Genomic DNA, 19,351 nt, shown 5'->3' on the forward strand with positions numbered 1-19,351 from the left:
TTGACTGAGCCATCCAGGTGCCCCGAAAAAGATTTTGAGTAGACACTAACAAATGGAGCCAGGGAGACTTTCTTGGCCTTAATAGACGTTCAGTGAAAAGGCAACATGGGTGTGTGTGGAGGAGCAAGGGGTTGGAACCACAGGCTCAGGGCATGAGGCCTGGCCATGTGGCCTTGGAAAGACCTTAGCTTCCTCATCTCTAATCACCCTCCCGGAGCTGTGGTGAGGAGTAAACGAGGCCGTGTTTCTGAAGGGACTTGGTGATCAGTGAAACACCGCCCCAACGGTAGTGACTGGCGCTCCCGGGAGGTGGGAGATGGCTGTGGTGAGAGGGGGTGCCCCAGCAGAGCCATCTGGCTGCCAAGGGACGCGAATGCAGAGTCCAGAGCGCGGGATGTGGCTCTGCACTTATCCACCCGTTTCTGGGGCACTGGGTTCGGTTCTGGGAATTGCATTTTAAGAGGGACCTTGGCAAACCGTTGTCGTTCCAGAGAAAGCTCCAGAGAAAGAATAGCTTAGGGTCTGAGAGTCACGACATATAAAGGATGATTTAAGGATTCGGGGGAGGTTTAGTCTGGAGGGGGAAAAAAGTTAGGACGAGGTCGCTGTTCTGAGGTGTCTGCACCCTGTCTTACCGCAGAGGTAAATGTATTTTGGGTTGCTAGTGGCCAAGCTGGGATCCAGTGGATGGGAGTCAATGAGAGGCAGACTTGGGTGTAATAGGAGCCTGCCTAAGGCTCAGAGACCTTCTGGAGGTGCTCCCTGGCAATGTGGCGGGCTGCCCATCAGCAGAAGTCTTGAGGCAGGGGTGACCATGCACGGGACAGGGGCTGAGTCTCGCTCTGGCTGAGAGGTCAGACTCGGTGCTCTCTGCAAGCCCTCCAATCTGAGACCACTGTTTTTCCTTCGGACCTCTCTGATCTTTCTTTCTGAAAGATCCTTGCCACGTTGGCTCTCTTTGACTTTCTCCTCCCTCTCTGAATGGCTTGAAGGTTTTAGATTCAGAAATATTTCTGTAATAATTGATAGTTTGGTTTAATGGAAAGTAGGAGGGAAGAACATTTAAAAACAAAGGCAGTGTTGTTACTTTTAAAGGCACACAGTAACCTGTTAAGTGGGGGAAGGAGCAGGAACATGGTCACACGTGTTAGAAAATCTTGTAAATGCTTCAGCAAATGGCTTATTCTTTGCTATTGTTTAAAATGCAAACACAACTGCTAAGGGCCTTTGTTCTTGAATGGACCAGAATTTTCCTTGTTTACCCAATTCTTTTCCTAGCTACAGAGATGGGAGAGAATTCTCACTATAAGAATTCTCACTCTGTATCATAAACCACTTTCTGCATTCATAATTTAAATGTTTTGCTGATTTGGTTGCGTCAAATTCTGTACAGGAGGTGTTTTCTTGATTTCTTGACTCCAGAAAAGCCATTTCCTTGAGGAAAATATTTTTCCCACATAGTTAGTGTTGCAGCGGGCTGCGTGAGACTGTAGCTGACTGTCCCCAGTTGAGCGGCCGTGGAGCTATTTCCAGAATTTTGTCCTGCCCCCAGTAGGAGTGATGCATCCGTCTCACAGTGCCCCACCTCAAACAACCCCACCATCACTTCAGAAGCCTCCACCTGGACTCCAGGGCACAAAATAGAGCTCGGCAGATCCAGGTGGAAAGGAGAGGGAATGTGTAGGAGTGAGTAACATGTTGGTGAGGTTCCCTGAGGCCAGAGTCCTTGCCCAGCCCCAAGGATGACAGCAGGGACACGGAGAAGACAGACTTCAGGGCCTGAGTTCTGGGTCTTTTGGAACACTGTTGGTCACTTGTGGCAGGAAGGGAACTGGAGAGACAAAGATGATGGCTCTTCGCATGCTGGGACTGGCCAGTCAGGCGGGGCGGGGCAGGGCGATGGCGACTGAAAAGGCAGTAGGGGCTGCACCGTTGTAGGTCGCTGTCCCCGAGGCTGCTGGGTTGAGCCCACACCCCCTTGCCTAGCCCCACCCGGGTGTGACTTTGAACCCTTGGCTTGAGACCCCTCAGCCTGGAGATGAGCTGATGGACCTATTGTTGAGGTCCACCTTCTGGGGCGACGGGCCAGCCAACTCTGATGTGCAGTGCACAGCCTTGCTTCTTCCCAGATCTGTCTCCCCTCCGGGTCTCTTCTGTCTCATGGCACTCTTCCACAGACTCCAGTTTCTGAGCTCTGCTAAAGTGCTGGCTTGGCTGGGCCTCGCAGAGTGGTCCTGTCCCCCCAGCAGGGTGCGGCGCGGTGCACACAAGGATTTATGTACCGACCCAGATTTGAGGGTCCTACTCTTAGAGACCATGATTCAGGAGGTCTGACGGGGCTCAGGAATCCAGACCTCAGGTGTTTCTGATGTTAGCAGTCCCGGGCCCCCCCTCGGAGAAACACTGGTGTAGAGGAAAGAGCAAGACTGGGATATGAGAGAAGAACTGGGTTACTTATTATGTTACTTGTGAGCAGGTTAATGACCACTTACGAGCCTCTGATTCCTGATCTCTAAAATGCTCATCCCTTCAGAGGGGAGTTTTCAGGTATCAATGAAATGAGGACCATGGAACGTTTAGTAAAGGCTTATTTAATAGGATTTTTGGCTCCCTCTCCCGCTCCTGCAACACCAGGAAAGTGGCAACAGAGAGCTTCCCTTCTTCCCAGTCCCTGCGTCTGAGCAGAGCCGTGGCAGGGGGCACCTGTGAAGGGCCACAGACCAGCCTCGGGGAGCCTGCTCGTCTCCGGCGCCCTGTGGCTGATCAGACAACTCCGGTTTCTCGAGCGGCGGCTTGGAAAGAAACCACCAGGAGGTCAGAGGTCAGCGGTCCGCTGTCAGGTTTATTTGTAGTAAACCACAGAGTCAGGACACACGTACACACGGCACATTACAGGAACAAGTCCACGGCACTCCGGCAGGCAGACAGGCAGGCTCGAGCAGGCGACCACCCTGACGGAGTAGCGTATCTACGGGTGGACGAGGCAGCGGAGGTGGACGAGTGAGGAGTGAAGGATCGGGACCCTGGCGCTGTGCTACCCAGTCACCGCCTCAGTCTCGGCTGGCAAGAGTCTGCATTTATGGGCCGCAGGTGAGGTGCGTTAGGACGTGTAGCTTCAGCTTATGCCCAGGGTCACCCCAAACGCTGAGCTTTAGCTAAGTTCTCTAAAGGGAAGTGGTGCTTTTCCACTGGTGGGAATGGATTCTCTCCTAACACACTGGCAATGAGAAAGGGTAAAATAGGTTTGATCCACAGAATGGAAAATGTTTACACGTCAGGGACTGAGTATGTGTGTTTGTGTATGTGTGTGTGCGTGTGTGTAAAGGTGGAGGGCTTACCAAAGAGTTTCCTTGTCGGTTTTTTTTTTATGTTGGCCCCCCATATCAGCTAATTTCTGAGCGTGATCAATCCTGAAGAGGGAAGAGAAGATTCTTTAAGGGAGGAAGAGTAGCCCTCCAGGGTAGCAGGGCTGGTGGGGAGCCTTGGGCCTGCTGGAAGACCCCTAAGAACAAGGACCCCACCCCCTCTCCCATGGCCGCAGGATTTACTCCAGGTAAGGGCAAGATCGTTGAAGAGGGAAAGTCTTTAGAGCCCCCCTTGTTGGATAGACGGAGAAAGAAAGGTCCCAGAAGGCTAAAGGACATGTCCAAGGCCATGTGGCTGAGACAGCATGGAGCCTACTCCCCGTGTTGCTCTTGTTTCCCAGGCAGGGTTTCATCCCTCACATCATCCTGGCACATGGAATGGCTCCTTCCACAGCAGCTCTATGGAACAGTGGCCAGACTTTTCCAAGCTAGAAGGGTCTTACTTGTTTCCTGCAGAGAGAGAAAAGCATCCGTCAGAACCCCTTTAGCAGTGGCTTCTTTGGGGTTATGCTTCCTGGCTAACAAGAACACTTTCTCACACGTACCTACTGAGCGTGGATGATGATGGTACAGAGAGGCACAAAAAGTTACTTCTGCCCATTCGATGGAAGAGGGCAGCTGTGATAGAACCTGGGTCAGCAACTTGCTGTAGGACCCTCTTCTCTTTAGTTTGATCTCCTGCCTCTTTTCATCTGAAGAAGAAAGGAAGAAAGAAAATGCTGTAGATATTGAAATCTGCCTCCTTGTCCGGTGACCTACTCACTAGGCACACTGCCTCCATCAAGACTGTGAGCCAGCTTGGCAGGTTCACACAGATCCAAGAGAGCAACATTTGGTGCATCGGGCCCTGTCCAAGTGTAGCCCTGGCCTGCCTCCTCCCCAGAGGCCAGGAAAAATGGCTTTGGAGGGGAATTCTGTATATGGTCACATTGGAACCGAGATTGAATGACCACCATTTGTAACTCAACTACCATCAACAGACCACAGACCTTGTGCTACGCTGGCCACCAACTCAGCATGCAAGGCTGAACACGATGACATCTAAGGAAGAGCCTTTCCAACAATAGGGGACTGATTCCAGAACTCCCTGCTCAGTGGACTTTTTGTGTTAACTGAGGTAGTCAATCCGAAATTGCGACTCCAGTAGGATTATGCTTGAGGGTTATGGCTTATTCTGTTTTTGTTGATTTCACAGAAGTCAAACCCACTTCACTGCCATGGCCTCTGGGTCCCTTCTTTGCTCCTGATTCTGTTGTTTTCATACTAATACCCTCTGGTCTGGGATGTTCAGCTACGTTGCTTTGCATTAGACTTCCCAATGGTTCTATATCCACAAAGGTGCTCTATGCCTGAGATGTGACTCAAAGGGTAAAGAGAAAAAGGAGAATAGTACTGAATAGAGGGGTTTCGGTTAGACACTGGGGATAATTTCTTGATGGCAGAAGCTGTGAGACACTCAAATTACATCCTGAAATCGGGCTCTGGACTATGTTCTCTGATCTTCCCTGGGCCTTTTCAGCACAGCCTTGCCTGGAGATAACAAAGTGGGCAAATGTCCCCTTAAGATCCCTGCGATCCTCTGATTTTATGTATGAAAGCTCTAAAAATAGAATTGTGGGAGAAAAGGGAAGAGAAACATCATGAGAATAAAAGAAAGAAGAAAAGGTGGAAGAAGTGGGCATTGGGGGTGGGTGGAGGTTGGGAAAAGCAGAATGGGATGGGAAATGGTGGAGAAAAAGCAAGAGAATCGTGTTGAAACAGGTTAAGAAGTTAGGGTCCAGTGCCTGGCAAATAGACATTGGTTAATAACACAATATTTATCGATGGATAAATGAACAAATGTATGAACCAGCGTCTCCAGCCCCATCTGACAGGCGGGAAAGGTGAGACATGATCTGACACTTGCCCCTGTCCCTACTGCTGCTTGGTGTGAGGCAGGAGGTGGTGTTGGCCTCGGGAGAGGAGCAGGGGGAGGAGAGGGCAACCCCCCCTTGCCTGTGGGTACTAAGCGCCCCGGGTCCCAGCCTTTGAAGCTCAGGAAGGAAAATGAGGAGGCAAAGGCTGAGCTCCTCCGTCTTGTCTGGCACTGCTCCTAGCTGCCCAGGCCTGGAGTGATGGGGCAGCAGAGGGAGCCCATCACAGCCAGGCACCCCCCCCCTCCCCGCTCCTCCGCCTCCTTTTTGTCCCTCAGGGGCAGGAGAAGAACCACATCCCTTCTCTTGGGAGCTATGTAAAACATCCACTGAATTTGGAGATTGGGTTGACAGCCTTCCCTTTCTGTCTCTCCTCCCTTCTCTTTGAGTTTCCAGAGCGCAGTTCCCCCATGTTTCCCCAAACTGTCTTTCCTCCCTCAAGACAATGGCATCTGGGAGAGGAAAGGAGTTTTCACCCAGTCTTCGGGACACAGGATCAATTTCCTGCCGAGGGGAACACCTGGAAGATCCCCATTAATGTTCTGTTTCTTCCTTTGGGGGAAGAGGAGGGTTTCCATCTTATTTTGTCTCTCCCTGCCCTAGACCTTGCTCACAAACATCTCAGAAGGGACATCAGAGCGGGAGTCCCCTGAGATGTCAAGGCTGCTTCGGCCCTTACGGCTTTCACTGCTCTTCTGGGTGACGGAAGCCGCACGGGCTCCTCGTAGACAAGAGCCGAGAGAAGGGGTAGTGCCAGTGTGAGGGGGCTCAAGGCCTGCAGGTGAATTCTGTCTCGTGGATACTATTTCTCCCCCTCAGAAAACATCTGCCAGTTCGAGTCACTGGGATTTAGGAGGGAACACTGTGCTTCCTTCTCCCAGCTACAAAGCCACTAATGAGCAGGACAAATCGGCCTCTCTGTTCTGAGAAGATAGAGAAGAGAAAAATCACACTGCCTAGACAAGGCAAATGTGAGCATGCTCCCGGGGAAGGCCTGCCAAGAGCTCTTATATAAGCTCCAGTGAGCTCATGTGTTTTCTCGCCCATCAGCGGATCCTGGGCTCCTCGGGGCCAGGGGTGAGGCTGGAGGAGGGAGCTCAGGAGAGACTGTGTGCTTCCAAAGAGGGGGCGCTCTGGGAAGAAAGCATGTTCCTACTCTCAGGAGGATGGAAACAATTTTCATCGCCGAGTCAGTCAACAGAGACTTGCCTTCCTTATGGCAGCAATGTTATGAGAAAAGAGGGAGGTGCTGCTTCTTATGAGCCTCATGGTGTGGGGGAAGGGGTGGTGGGGTGGGGGTGTTTCAGGAGTCAAAAAGAGGTAGATGTGCCCTGGGGGTATGGATAAGGAAGCTTTTCCTCTTGATGCGTGGAAAGCCAGAGGGGTGCTCAGTTAGGTCCACCAGCCACAGGCTGGGTATCAGGCCTTGGTTTCCAGTTGTTGCAGACACCTAGGCTGTTTTGAATAGGAAACTTATTTCATTTATTGATGGAGACAGGCTGAACATTCCGGAACCTGCTGTCCCTCATTTTGCCTGCTTCTCTTTTGTTTGGCAGAATCACTGAGCCGGCAGACTTTTGTAAGCCAACCACCCAACCACCTTGCCCGCCATCTTGCTCAGAACACCTGCAGTTAGCCTGCCCTGACCCCAGCAGCGAAGCACAGAGCAAGTGGAATGATACCTGCTTTCCTTACTCTTTGCCTACTGAAAATGATATCTTACCCTGCATAAGTGAGCCAACGCTTCTCAACCAAGCTTCCCAGACGTTCTCTTGGGAGTTGACGCACTTCCAGGTCAGTTATGCCCCAGCGGAGGGGGAGGACCTGTCTGTACATCTCGGCGGCTCACCCCCCGCCCCACCCAGTCTAGCGCCATGTTCATCACATGGTGGGGGCAAAAACCACAACTGTCTTTTCTATGATTAAAGGAATCTGCAGATAGAATGTTTTACTGTTTTACCTGTGCCCAGTCTTTCTGTAATTACCAATGTTTTAAACAATTTTTATTTCAAAAACAAGAACATGCACTGTTTAGGTAAATTTCTACTTCCTCCAAGTGCTTTGAGTTTTCTCTCTGGTATCATTAGTGCTTATAACAAACACTTCCCCACTTCTTATCTTCTGAGAATTTAGTTAATGTGCTGTTGACTTTCCTCTCTCTAGATCAATCAGGAACGTTTTGAATACAGCTAAGACCTTCCTTGGGTTCTCCCAAAACTTTCTCCTCATTAGTATTAGAGTGATGTCCTGATTAACTTCTATTTGTGAATGAGAAGTGACCGAGCTTACCAGAGCACCCAGACATCTTCTGACAGCAGTGTGTTTGATATACACAGCCTTTCCCACATCAAGAAGGATCCCCTATAATGATATATGTGAAAGTATTTTGGTGTGAGATGTCATGACATCTGTAATTTACTTTAAAATACCTCAGGAAAAAAATGAAACAGATATGGCAAAATGATAACGATTGTTAAATCTAAGTGACAGGTATATGTGTTCTCGTTATACTCATGGCTCTGCTTTTCTGTATGTTTGAAAATCTCCATAATAAAAAGAAATTATTCCCAGCTATTCTAATTCAGGAAAGTATATTTAACCTGGACGGCCATGGTGGGAAGCTTTAGGAGGCTGACAGGGAGAGGGAGGGAGTTGGGATTACTTCATCCTTTTAGGTTTATTATCATTACCTACATGCCTGGTGGTAGCACAGTAGGATGATAGCAAACCCCAAACAGCAATTTAATGATATCCTCTATTATTAACACCTTCCGCGGATGTACGTTGCTGTGAGTTAAAAGATCTAGTTAGTTCTCAATCCTTTTACCTCAAAGATGTCGGGGAGAGAGGAAATATTCACCAAGAAAATTTTTCTTTTCTTGAAGATCATGCCATTTTCTGGTAACCAACTGGTACCAGTTTTTTTAAAAAATAAGTAAGAACAAAAAATAAGTTCATGAATTACTTTGAACGTACTGATGTTTAATCCCTCAACAGAAAATGCACACTTCCTGGAATCTTTTTCTGGATTGCTATTTACATTGTGAGGTTTAGAAATTGATTTCCTTTTGTCTTGTCTAAGGAAAAAAGAGATGACCATTTTATTATCACTCACCTTGTAATTCTTGCTAAGTTTCAATTTTTAAAAGGATTTTTTGGGGTTTTTTTATGGAAAGGAAAAAGTTCAAAAAAATTTTTTGCATCATTCTAGAGCAGTCTTCTTACCCCAAATTATGATTTATCCAAGAGATTTTTAAAAAGATGTTTCGGATCTCTGTTCCACCTTTACTTATCCGTTACTGAATTCAGATGTTTGACTACCTGACCTCATTTCACTTGCTCCTGATCCTTAATATGGTATCTGTATCCTTTACGGTGGTCTTTCATATCATGTGAACACCCTGATCTGGTGAGTTCTTTACCAGTTGTCCATTGTTGACTGAGCCAGGTCCTAGAACAAGGCCCAGCTGGCGCCTCTGGAGAGAGGGCCTGAGAAGAAGGGAGGGTAAGGTGTGCGTGCACCCACGGGACTGGTTTGGGGTAGTAAATCCCTGCCACTGTGCTTGGAGCTCAGAGGAATCCACACTGGCCTGTACCTTCAAAGCACAGGCCTGGCTTTGAAGGTAGATACTGATGGAGCTGCCGCGAGGGGATTGCTCTGTTTCTCAGTTTCCTTGTTTCTCAAGTAGGGAACTGTACACCACCAACTTCATTAGGGTTCCTGTGCAGGTTAACAGTGCTCATCAAAGTAATAGGCTTGGGACCACACAGTAAATGATAGTTATTTACTAACAATTTCATCAACGCCTGGACATGTCCATCTTCCCATTAACTCAACTTTTAAGCTGCCTTTTTTTTTTTTTTAAAGGATTTGTTGGTCCTTTCTTTCATTTTTGAACTATAGTGCTCAGCTCCCTTGCCCAAATAAATCTGCTAAAAAAACACCCAGTTCTCCATGTCTTTTCATCTCTTGAATCTGTCCCTTATTATGTCGATCTCTTACTGTGTTGTAACCCCACTTGTGTTGCCTTTTTATTCTTTGTCCACTCTGACCCGATGGCTAAGAAGGAGATTGCAAATATTTCTGTCTTTCTGTCCAGGTTGAATTTCATATTTTCTGAATCATGAAACTGCCCTCCATGTGACCTAGAAAGCCCTTTGATGATCCATATTTAGCTGTGTCCATCATTCAACAGATGTCTGTGTAGTTAGAGGCCCCCAGGAGCTCCCTCTACATCCTGTGGGTTCAAGTTCCTGAGCTGTTAGTTAAAAAGCTTTCATCGCCTCTACCTCCCCTTCCCCGACCCATTCCAGGATAGGACAGATGCCCACTTTAGCTGTTTATTCATTTAACACATATTTATTCATTACCTACTACATGCTTGATACTGGGGTATATGTTCTCTGCTTTGCTTCCAACTTGCATTTTCCTAATTTGGAGCATTTCGAGTTGTCCTCACGTTTTCTGATTATCCCTCTAGAATCTGCACTGAGCATCCAGTCATATGGCCTCTCCTAGCTGCTGTGCTTCCTGGCCCTTGGGAGACTTGCAGGCTTCCCTGCAAACTCTGGTGCCTTGTTATAATGCACCGGCCACTGCAGCCACAGATTTCAGGATGATGTGGGTTCATCGTGGGTGCTAAGGGAGTTGAGCTAGCAGCTGAGGCTGCAGGGCTCGGCTTGCCATTCTGCACCACGGGCATGACGAATGAAGTGGTGGCCGGGGGGCGGGGGGTTGCCCAGCAAGTGAAGCCATTAATTTCCAAAAACCCTTGGCTTTCTGTGTCCCTTTTCCCACAGAGATCCCCGTGCAGAAAGATGCCTGTCTGCTTTTTGAGCTCTCTGGATCTTCCCATTAGATAGCTTCTCTTGGCATCTGAAAGGCAGCCTGCCATTCTGTTCTCCTGTGGAATACAGATGGCCCAGCCCACGCCTATCACTAATGAGGAGCACATGCAGAGCCTTCTTGCTGGAGGCTCCCGTCAACAACACCAGCCCTCCTTCCCCGTGCAGGCCAGTCACCATTGACCATGGCATTTACGTCTGAGAAGGCTGCTTGTTGCTCTCCCACTCACAGAGCTGAACAGTTGAAAATCTATTAGGGAGCCCTGGGAAACGAGTCCCATTCCGCTAGAATCTGAAACATTGAAGATCGAGTTTTGGCTGCCAATCTGATTGCAAAGTTGAGGTTTGGGGTTCCAGCTGCCCACGGAGGTTGTTGAGTTTAAATGTGAACAAGCCCTGTAAGTTCTTTAGTAGGAACATGATTAGATGGCTATACAGAGGTGGACCTGATAGATCAATCTGCCAATGCTGTGTAACCTCACCCAGAATGATTGCAGGGTTGGGAACAGACGAGGATGGTAAAAGCACTGAAGTCTAGTAGAGAAAGCATACATTTTTGGTGAGACAGATCCATGTCAAGTCTTAGCTGTTACTACTTACTATCTTTTTTGACCTTGGACAAGGTACTTCACCTTTCTATGCACTAATTCCTTCATCTGTGAAATAAGTACAATACCCATATCATAGGCTATCCTGAGGATTAAATGGGACAGCACATGAATAGACCTTGACATGGTGCCTTGTATCCAGTAAGCAATAAATGGGAATTTCCTCCCCTGTCTCCTTTTCCTGTTTTCTCTCTATAGTAGAAAGTTGAAAGACCTACTCCAGCATGATGAGACATCAAGGTGAGCCACAAACAATGGCTCCATGTGAAATTCTATACAATTCTGCTCTCTTGTTTTATCTAAAACTGGATTGATATTTGAGATGTGGGATGGTTTCTTTTTCCTGGTTATTGCAAGCCAGATGCAGGTCTGGTATTTGTCGGACAAGAAGAGTTCCACACTGCCAGTATGGACCCCAGTAAGAAAGGCAGATCCTCTTTTCGTCTGAATACTGTACCTCATTCCTTTAACTCTCCAAGCTACTGAGGGGAGATCACCACATATTAGGTGTGGTCTAACTGGTTAGTACCCGCTGATCCAGAAATCTCTCTGGGAGTCATTTTCATTCTTTCAGAAAACATGGGACACTGAGGTATGCTGTTCAAAACGAAGTAACAGATATTGACTTAACATTGTTGCTGACAAAACCAGTTTCACTAGCTTGTTGGACAAGGTAGATCAATCATTGCTTCTGCCCCACCTAACACTTCCCATAAGAGCGGCTAACTGTTCATTGCCCCGGAAGGCAGCCCCTTCCATATTTGGCCAGTTCCAAAAGAAGTCATTAAATTGAATACAAATCAACCTCCCTCTGACTGTGCTGTTTACACCTGGTTCTGTTCTCTGGAGCTACACAGATGAAGTCTGACCCCTGGCAGCTATCATGTGTCCCCAGTCCCTCTTTCCCCCCCCCGCCCCCCTCCCCTCCAGGGGGACAAAGAGTCCAGATCCTTGATTCTTGCTTGAAGACATGTAGAGGAGAACAATAAAAACAGTTAAAGAATCACACAGAAGAAACTAAAGAGTGTCTTAAGACTGGAGATTCCTTGTCCTAGAGAAGTACTTTTTGGAACATTGTTGCTGAGGATGGTTACTTGTGTGTTCCCATCTCCACTGAGAACAAAAAGAAGAAATGGTGGGCATAAGGCAGTGTTTCTAATCTATAGATGTTGGCAGACAAACAAAGGACCCTATGGTTCTTTACTGTGAATTCTTAGAGTTAAGCCTTTCTATGTCTCTCCTAGAAAGGGAGCTAGTACTTGATCAAAGAACTCTGTTTTCATGGGCATTTTATGGCTACTAGCATTTTGTGAAACACATCTTAGGAAATTATGGTCTCAGATATGCTGTGGGGACTTAGGCATTTGAAATAACTTCCTGACTGGTTATTGTTGGATCCTGGAACTGGTAGCCAAGGAACACTATGAAGTTTCCTTCTTTGGAGGGTTGGTAGACTCTTCCTCCCTTCCTCCCTCCCCTCTGCTCTCCTCTCTCCCTTTGGTATTAACATTAGGCACCCACTTGCCTGGGAATGTTGAGGTGTAGGCCTGGGACATAGGGGAATCTGGAAGTCTAGATCCTTCCCATCCCCATGATTCTATTTTTATGGACCCAATTGTGGTGTGTTCCATGGAAGGTACAGCTTAGCTGGGACAGGAGGTAACTGAGGGTTTTGGCCAAGAGGAGAGGGGGCTAGAGATGGGAAAAGTTGATGCAATTATTTTTGTCAGGAATTGGAACCAAAGCAGCAGGAGAGAGTAAGTTTTAAGACTCTCTGGCAAAGTAACTTCCTAATCTGTCACTGAGTATGTGTAAAAAAGTGATTAGTGGGTCTCTATATTTATCATGATTACTCACAAATATGTAATTTGCATAATATATACAGCACATTAAGTACTATGTCACCTTATATAATGTGCATATGTATAATGTATATGCATGTTATGTAACGCCAGTCTGGAGGCTCTTCCAGATTCTGCCAAGTATTTCCTAATTTATTTGGCAATTTTAACATATCTTTTCCATCTGTGGAAAGAACTATCTTGAGAGGAGCTGGTCTCTGACCTGAAATATAATCATTCTACTAAGCCTATCTCCATTCTCAACTCACTGGAGGAAATCCACAAAGACCAAGCCATAATGAGATGCAACTCTCAGCTCAATAGTCCAGGGACAACATGATGTACTGAAGATTTTCTGTTTCATTATTTTTATTGCTGGTAGGGTAGAACCGTGGGGGCAGGTGGGAACATGTCTGTTGCATGGTCACAATCAGAATAGGATGAAGACTAAGGGACTGGATTCTGCCCTGATTGCCTTAGTGTGTGACTTTGAGAAGTCACTGAACCCTTATTAAGCTTCACTGTCTCATTATTAAGATTGGGAGATTAATACCTTCTCCATCAACCTCTGAGATTACTGGGAGGCCCACTATGGTGAGGTACTCTACAGGAAGAAACCATGGTCACAGTAGTTAAGGAATGAGTTGCAATATCACACTAAACACCACCACTAGACTTACTGAGGTTACCAAATTGGAAGTACTATTCCACTGCCTTCTTATACTCTGTGGCTCTAGGGAGGCTTTGGGACATGTCTCTCAGGCAACACTGCAAGTCCTATGCACTAGACTAGAACAGGCAGGGGCCACTCTGACTTGTGAATCTCTGCAACTCAGTTTCACCTGTCCACAGTGCCACGTCTCAACAGCCTCAATCTTGGGGGATTGGGGTTGAAACACATGCAAAAACTTCTGTAAATTTCTCAGAATCAGTGACCTCAAATCTGAACCTGCCTCTGTTTCAAAATCAAGTGGCTTCCAAGACAGTACCTGTTGTTATTCTGGAACTTGTTGGTCCGTCCCATCACCAAGGATCCCATCATTCAGGACATTCTTCAGGCAGCCTGGCTGTCCCCTCACCCACTGTTTCGCACTGTTGGGTCCAGCAGGATGGTCCTAGATGATTGCTTCCTTCAGAGTTAGGATCAGTGTATACACACAATCTTAATTTCCCTTCCTTGTGCAAAGCTCCTGACTCAGTGCAAGGAGATTAGAGAGCGCTCAGTGGAGTGATGTCGAGTGGGCCCACGTGTCCTCTTAAGAAATCTCGGAGGGGATGGAGGTCCGATGGAGCAAAGGCACCAAGGCAAATGTTTCTGTCTACTAATGAAGCTCTACACAGACTTGCCCTCGCAAAAGGAATTGGGTAATGCTGGCAGCAGCTGCATGAAGCCCACTGAGCTCTGCTGGGACCCCTCTGGGTATTGGCTGGCAACACCTTGCAGAAGGTGCCTTGGTCCTTCTTCTGAGTCTCCAACTGAAGTCATCCCTGCAGCCACAGGTGCTTCCAGACTAAGAGGCCATGACGACCATGACGAGTTGACAGGTGGAGAGCTTAATCTGATGATCTGTCTAGTGCCTTCAACCCAGACCAACTTCTTACCAGTTCAGGCCAGAGAGAATCTCTGGGAAGCATCACGAGGCCCTCATTTCCTTGTGTGGGCCTGTCACATCCACACATGTGCTACGTATTCATCCTTCCCTGGAAACCTGGATTCGAATGGAATAATTTCTCAGTGGCCAGAAATGATCCTATTCTAAGATGTGTGGATTCTTCTCTCTAATAAACATCCTCTTAGTGGCACCTATTCTCAAACCACATTAGTTAAGATACCATGTACAAGTCTCTTAACTTTTCTGAGACTATCTCTTGCTGGCAAGTGAGAGAGTAATTCTGTCCAGCATATCTTTCATGGCTGTTTTGAGAATCCAGAATAGGAATTCTTAGTCTCTTTATGATAAGAAGCTACTTTCATTTCCCTTAAATCTCATGATCACCATGGGGAAATGTGTCTTGACAATGAAATGGTGGGATGGGGGAGTAAGAACCTACTTTTTCTTTCCTACTTTCTGTTCCTCGTCTACATATGTTTTTTTTTTTTCAATCAGGAAAAGTCCATCAGTAAATAAATATTTATATGTATAAATATATATGCTACATATATGTACACACACATAAGACCATCAGAAGGGCCCTCAGGTCATGCTCTGGGAGTGGTAGGTGCAAAGAGGCAGGTGGGAGCCACCTGATGGGCTTGTCTCCTGGTCTTCTCAGCAAAAGGCCCTTCCTTCTCATCTTCTCTGCCTTCAGGAGTAGTCTGCCACCAGGGCTTGGAACTCAAAACAGGAAACACGCTTTGGCTTGAAAAAGAAAGAAACTGGGGGTGGTTTTTTTTTTTCTTCCCTTTTTACACAATATTATGACACCAATTTGAAAAATAAATCCCAGTTTCTCTGCTTTCCCTCCCAGGTGTTCACAGAACTAAGAAAATAAATACCACATCGAAGGTGTGCCGTGCAGGCTGCTGGGGGGGCTCTTGGAGCTGTCTCTCAACAAACACACAGCCACCAGGAGAAGCCTTTGGGAAAATAACAAGTGCCCACTGACAGCGTGGAGAACCAAGAATGGAAACACAGCTTTCCACAGCCTTTCTGCCTCCTCAGCAAGTTCAGGGAGAAGTTGCTGCTTGAAGGACAACTAAGCAACCAACGTGCGCTTGCTGAGCCCTGCCAAGGTTATGCTCTGAGCGCTGGAGGCTGTTGGTCTCTGTACAGAGGGACCTTTGTGTAAATTCTCTGGAATGGGAGCTCTTTCCCTTGGCCACATCCGATCTCAACATAGGCAGGAAACCTGCAGCCTGCTTCTTGTGAGCGTCTGTGAGGGAACTTGCAGGACTGGTGGGAAGAAAGGGGGATTTCTCCTTCAGTCTCAGAAAGTCCCACTCACGGCCTTCTGGGAATGTGGAGGTTGCCATACGAGCCAACCGCACCCCGGTCGGCCCTAAGTCTGTTCAAAATTTTCTGTCGGTACCGGCTCTGTTGGGGTGTGTCCACTGTTGAAGTAGAGAGCATGTACGGCAAGATGAAGATTTCTTCCCGATGGGTGGCTTTGCTTCCACTGGTTAGAGATGAGTGTGCGTGTGTTTGCGCGCGCACGCGTGTGTGTATGTGTGTGTGTGTGTGTGTGTGTGTTACAGTCTCTTGTTTTCTCTCTTGGTTTAACTGGCATTTGGCGTATTATTTAGTCTTTTGAACGGCTCTTCCTCCTCAGCGAAAAGAAGCTGCTCTTCTGGGGAGGCCCCATCATCATAGGTGCTTGATTCTTGTGAGTAATTTTAATCTAAAAGCAAAGAGACATAAATGAGTTAGTAGCATGCAAATCCCAGTAACCTGTGAGAGAGGGAGTTGCAGAGGGAGGAAGGCAGGCCAGCTTCGGGTTGGAAGGAGCCCCATGCAGAAGGACGACTGTCCTTGAACAGCTTTAAAATTGGCAACTGGACCCTCACTGGGCCTGGAGTCTGGCACTGCTGGAAGTGAGGGGCGGAAACACTGGGGAGAGACAGGTGTGAGCTTCCCACATGGTGATCAGCTCGCACCTGTCTTGCGTCCTTGCTATTCATAGATTCTCCAAGTGTCACAGCCGGAGGAGATCTCAGGGACCATCTCATTCAACCTCTCTGCAGGACAGATAAAGGAATGGAGGCCCAAGGCTCTGTTGAGCCTTGGATTAGCCTAAGGTCACACAGAGAGAGCAGAATAGCCGAGAGTCCAGTTCTTGGGATTCCTAGCTTCCACTGCTCCTGGCCGTTCCTGTCCAGGCAGGGCAGAGATATCAACCAGTGAACTTCAAGTCAACCTAGAGGCTTCAGTCTGACATCTGACCCAAGCCACATCATGTGGAAAGTTTCAAGTGAGTCCCTTAGGTGTTTCCTCTTTTCTTAGCTTTCCAGGAAAAAACCCAACTTTCTTTTTAAAAGCCTCTTCTTCTTCTTCTTTTTTTTTTTTTAAATTTTAAGTTTTATGAGTTTTTTTCTCCTGCAGACTTTAAGTCAGTTGGAAGTGAAAGACACTAGTGAATTCTCATTTTTGCCTTTCTTCCCAACCTTATCCTTAGGGCGTGGCTTCAGAATGCTAAATCCCTATTTGAATATGACCTGATGACACTGCACATTACTAATCTGCATTATCAGTCCATCAGCATTTATCAAGTGTGACACATGTCCAGAGTAGGAAGATGATGTGGGAACAAGGCACTTAGGATTCAAGGACCTGGGTTTGGGTCCCGGATCTCCTGCTTCTTTGCTGTATGACTCTGGACGAATCATTTAACCTTCAAAGCCATGCTTGCTGAACTGTAAAATGAGGGTAATAACATTTGTCCTGTTTTCCTCACAAAGTTGTTGTGAAGATCAAATGGGAGACTGTCCATGAAAGCCCGCTGTGGTCTGTAAAATGGAATGTAACGGTTAGTTAAATAATTGTTATCTTACCTTGGAGGTGAAGGAGAAAGATGTATGTCAAAAGAAGCCATCTGTGAGCTCATTCTCATGGTTTCTATGTTATTGGAAATGACAGTGTGGCCACAGAGAACCACAGAACTCTTGAAGAGAGAGACCCATCCACAAGTTTAAATTAATGGAGGGATAGACCAACTGGTGTCAAAAAGAAGGTAAGGAAGGAGAAGAGTCTGGATGGAGCAACCAAGGAAGAGTTTTAAGAGCTGAACAGAAGGGAAGGAGATGTATTGGTGAAAAGAGAAAGGGAAGGCACCGGGTGGAAGGGCCACGTATGAAAAGGTTGAGTGCAGGGCAAAGGATGAGAGATGAGGTCAGAGAGGCAGGCGGGGCAGTTAGTCTAGGGTTTTCAAGGGGAGGTGGCAGAGGCCGGGTTTAATGTGAGGTAATGGGGAGCCATGATAACTTTTAAGCTGGAGAATAACAACATGATGAAGAAAAGAGTTCCAGGGAAATTATTCCATAGTTCTTGTCAGGGAAAGTTGGAGTGGGGGAGACTCTGGCTCAAAGGGTACTAGGGTGAACCAGGTATACATTTAGAAGTCCCCAGGATATGGGAAGACAAGGATGAAACGAAAAGACATTGTGGAGAATTAGCATAACCTGGGTGATCGAAGCTGCAAATGACTCTTATGCTGGATGCTGGTTTTCACCACCCGGGAGCTCCAGGAGGGGGGGACATCTTTCTTTTTGTGGCAGTCCTCGGAAGAACAAACCAAGAATATATCAAGTACCATTTTGTGTTACGGGCCTTATTATGGGCATTGTGTTTATTCCAGAATTCACGGAAGCGAGACATAGATGAGGGACTCTGACAGAGCTTGTCTGTGGCGTGTGATTTAGCACTAATTGACCAGAGTGACTTGTGGCACATGTCCTTGTGTTGTGGTGAGCCTTTTCTCATTCCTGGGCACCAGAGCCGCCTATGGGGAAGAACTTCATCTTCTTCATCATGCTACTCCCTGAACCAGTGCACAGCATTTTGACAGCATGGGCTGTGGAAGTGCTGATGGCTGAGCATGACCCAGGAGAGAGAGAGAATGTCCTGGCAGTGGAGATGGCTATGTTTGGGGCAGACAGCCGCAGCTGATGCACTGCCTACATTTCCCGCTGATAGAGCCCGTTTTTTTTAGATGATGGAAGACCCTTACTTCTCCTTTTTCTTTCTCTAGCTGAGCAATTTATTTGCTTGTTAGCACCTCCAGGACAAAGAGGAGGAAGTGAAACTCAGATCCCTCCCATTTGGGTTTTCAGCAGCTTTGACAAAGGTCTTGATGGGGTAGGAGTTTGGAGATGCTGGCTGACGAGATTTTGATGTGGTTTGTGGCTTCCAGTGCTATAGGTAACTGAGACTGCACTATACATACTACACTGAAGGTAAGAAGTAGGAGATCATATTTTCATTCTGAGTCAAAGAGAGGTTTATCCCCTTCTCCCCTATTTGGGAGAGGCTAGTGGGTTACCTAGCTCAGAGCCCATTGCAGGAGGTAGTTGGACATGGTGAAGCTTGCCTTTTCAACCCCTGATGGAAAGACAGGAACCGCTATCTCCGTAGTTAGAACCCAAATCTCCCTGCTAGTTGGGCTGGTCAGGCAATGAACTGAGGTCTTTATGATTTTCTTAAAGACCTTTCAAGAGATTTACAACATCTGCACTAAGAATAGCAGCCCCATTTTCTTAGTTCTCTGCTCCATTAGGGAGAGCACCGATATAGTAGGCTCTTGTGTGACAACTCAAAATTCACAAAACTACTGCAGCATGTACCTTCCCCTTTAAAATGGAATATATTTTAAAATTTTACTAGTGCTGGGTGTTGAGTCTGTTTTGGGGACCATTTCCCGCACATCAACACATTTTTATTTTTATTTATTTATTTATTTTTAAAAGATTTTTATTTATTTATCTGACAGAGAGAGAGGCAGCGAGAGAGGGAACACAAGCAAGGGGAGTGTGAGAGGGAGAAGCAGGCTTCCCGCAGAGCAGGGAGCCCGATGCGGGGCTCGATCCCAGGAGCCTGGGATCATGACCTGAGCTGAAGGCAGACGCTTAACGACTGAGCCACCCAGGCACCCCAACACATTTTTATTACCTCAAGAGAAGCAATAAACTGAGGGACTCCTTCCTGAACGTTGCCCACTCTGGGCAGATGACTCAGATGATGCCCGACAAAACAGCCAATAACTATAAGTGTGGACCCTTCCCAAGGCATTTGGGAAATACTCCTGCTTAAAGGGAGGCTAGGGGAGATGCGAGAGGGCTTGTACAA

At 47.1% G+C, this 19,351-nt stretch overlaps 1 protein-coding gene across 1 annotated transcript in view; it reads right to left on the reverse strand.

Moving 5' to 3' along the window:
• Positions 1 to 2,822: 2,822 nt before the first annotated feature.
• DGKG (diacylglycerol kinase gamma) overlaps positions 2,823 to 19,351 on the reverse strand; it is a 208,205-nt gene continuing 191,676 nt past the window's right edge. The window contains exons 25-28 of the mRNA XM_034999770.1: positions 13,562 to 15,911; positions 7,568 to 7,639; positions 3,911 to 4,057; positions 2,823 to 3,815 (exon numbers count right to left, since the gene is read on the reverse strand). Coding sequence (XP_034855661.1) covers positions 15,813 to 15,911 — 99 coding nt within the window. The 3' untranslated portion in view covers positions 2,823 to 3,815; positions 3,911 to 4,057; positions 7,568 to 7,639; positions 13,562 to 15,812. The remainder of the gene's footprint in view (positions 3,816 to 3,910; positions 4,058 to 7,567; positions 7,640 to 13,561; positions 15,912 to 19,351) is intronic.

This window comes from Mirounga leonina, unplaced genomic scaffold, assembly GCF_011800145.1.
Source record: "Mirounga leonina isolate KUSES-001 unplaced genomic scaffold, KU_Mleo_1.0 Mir_115, whole genome shotgun sequence".
Lineage (NCBI taxonomy): Eukaryota > Metazoa > Chordata > Mammalia > Carnivora > Phocidae > Mirounga > Mirounga leonina.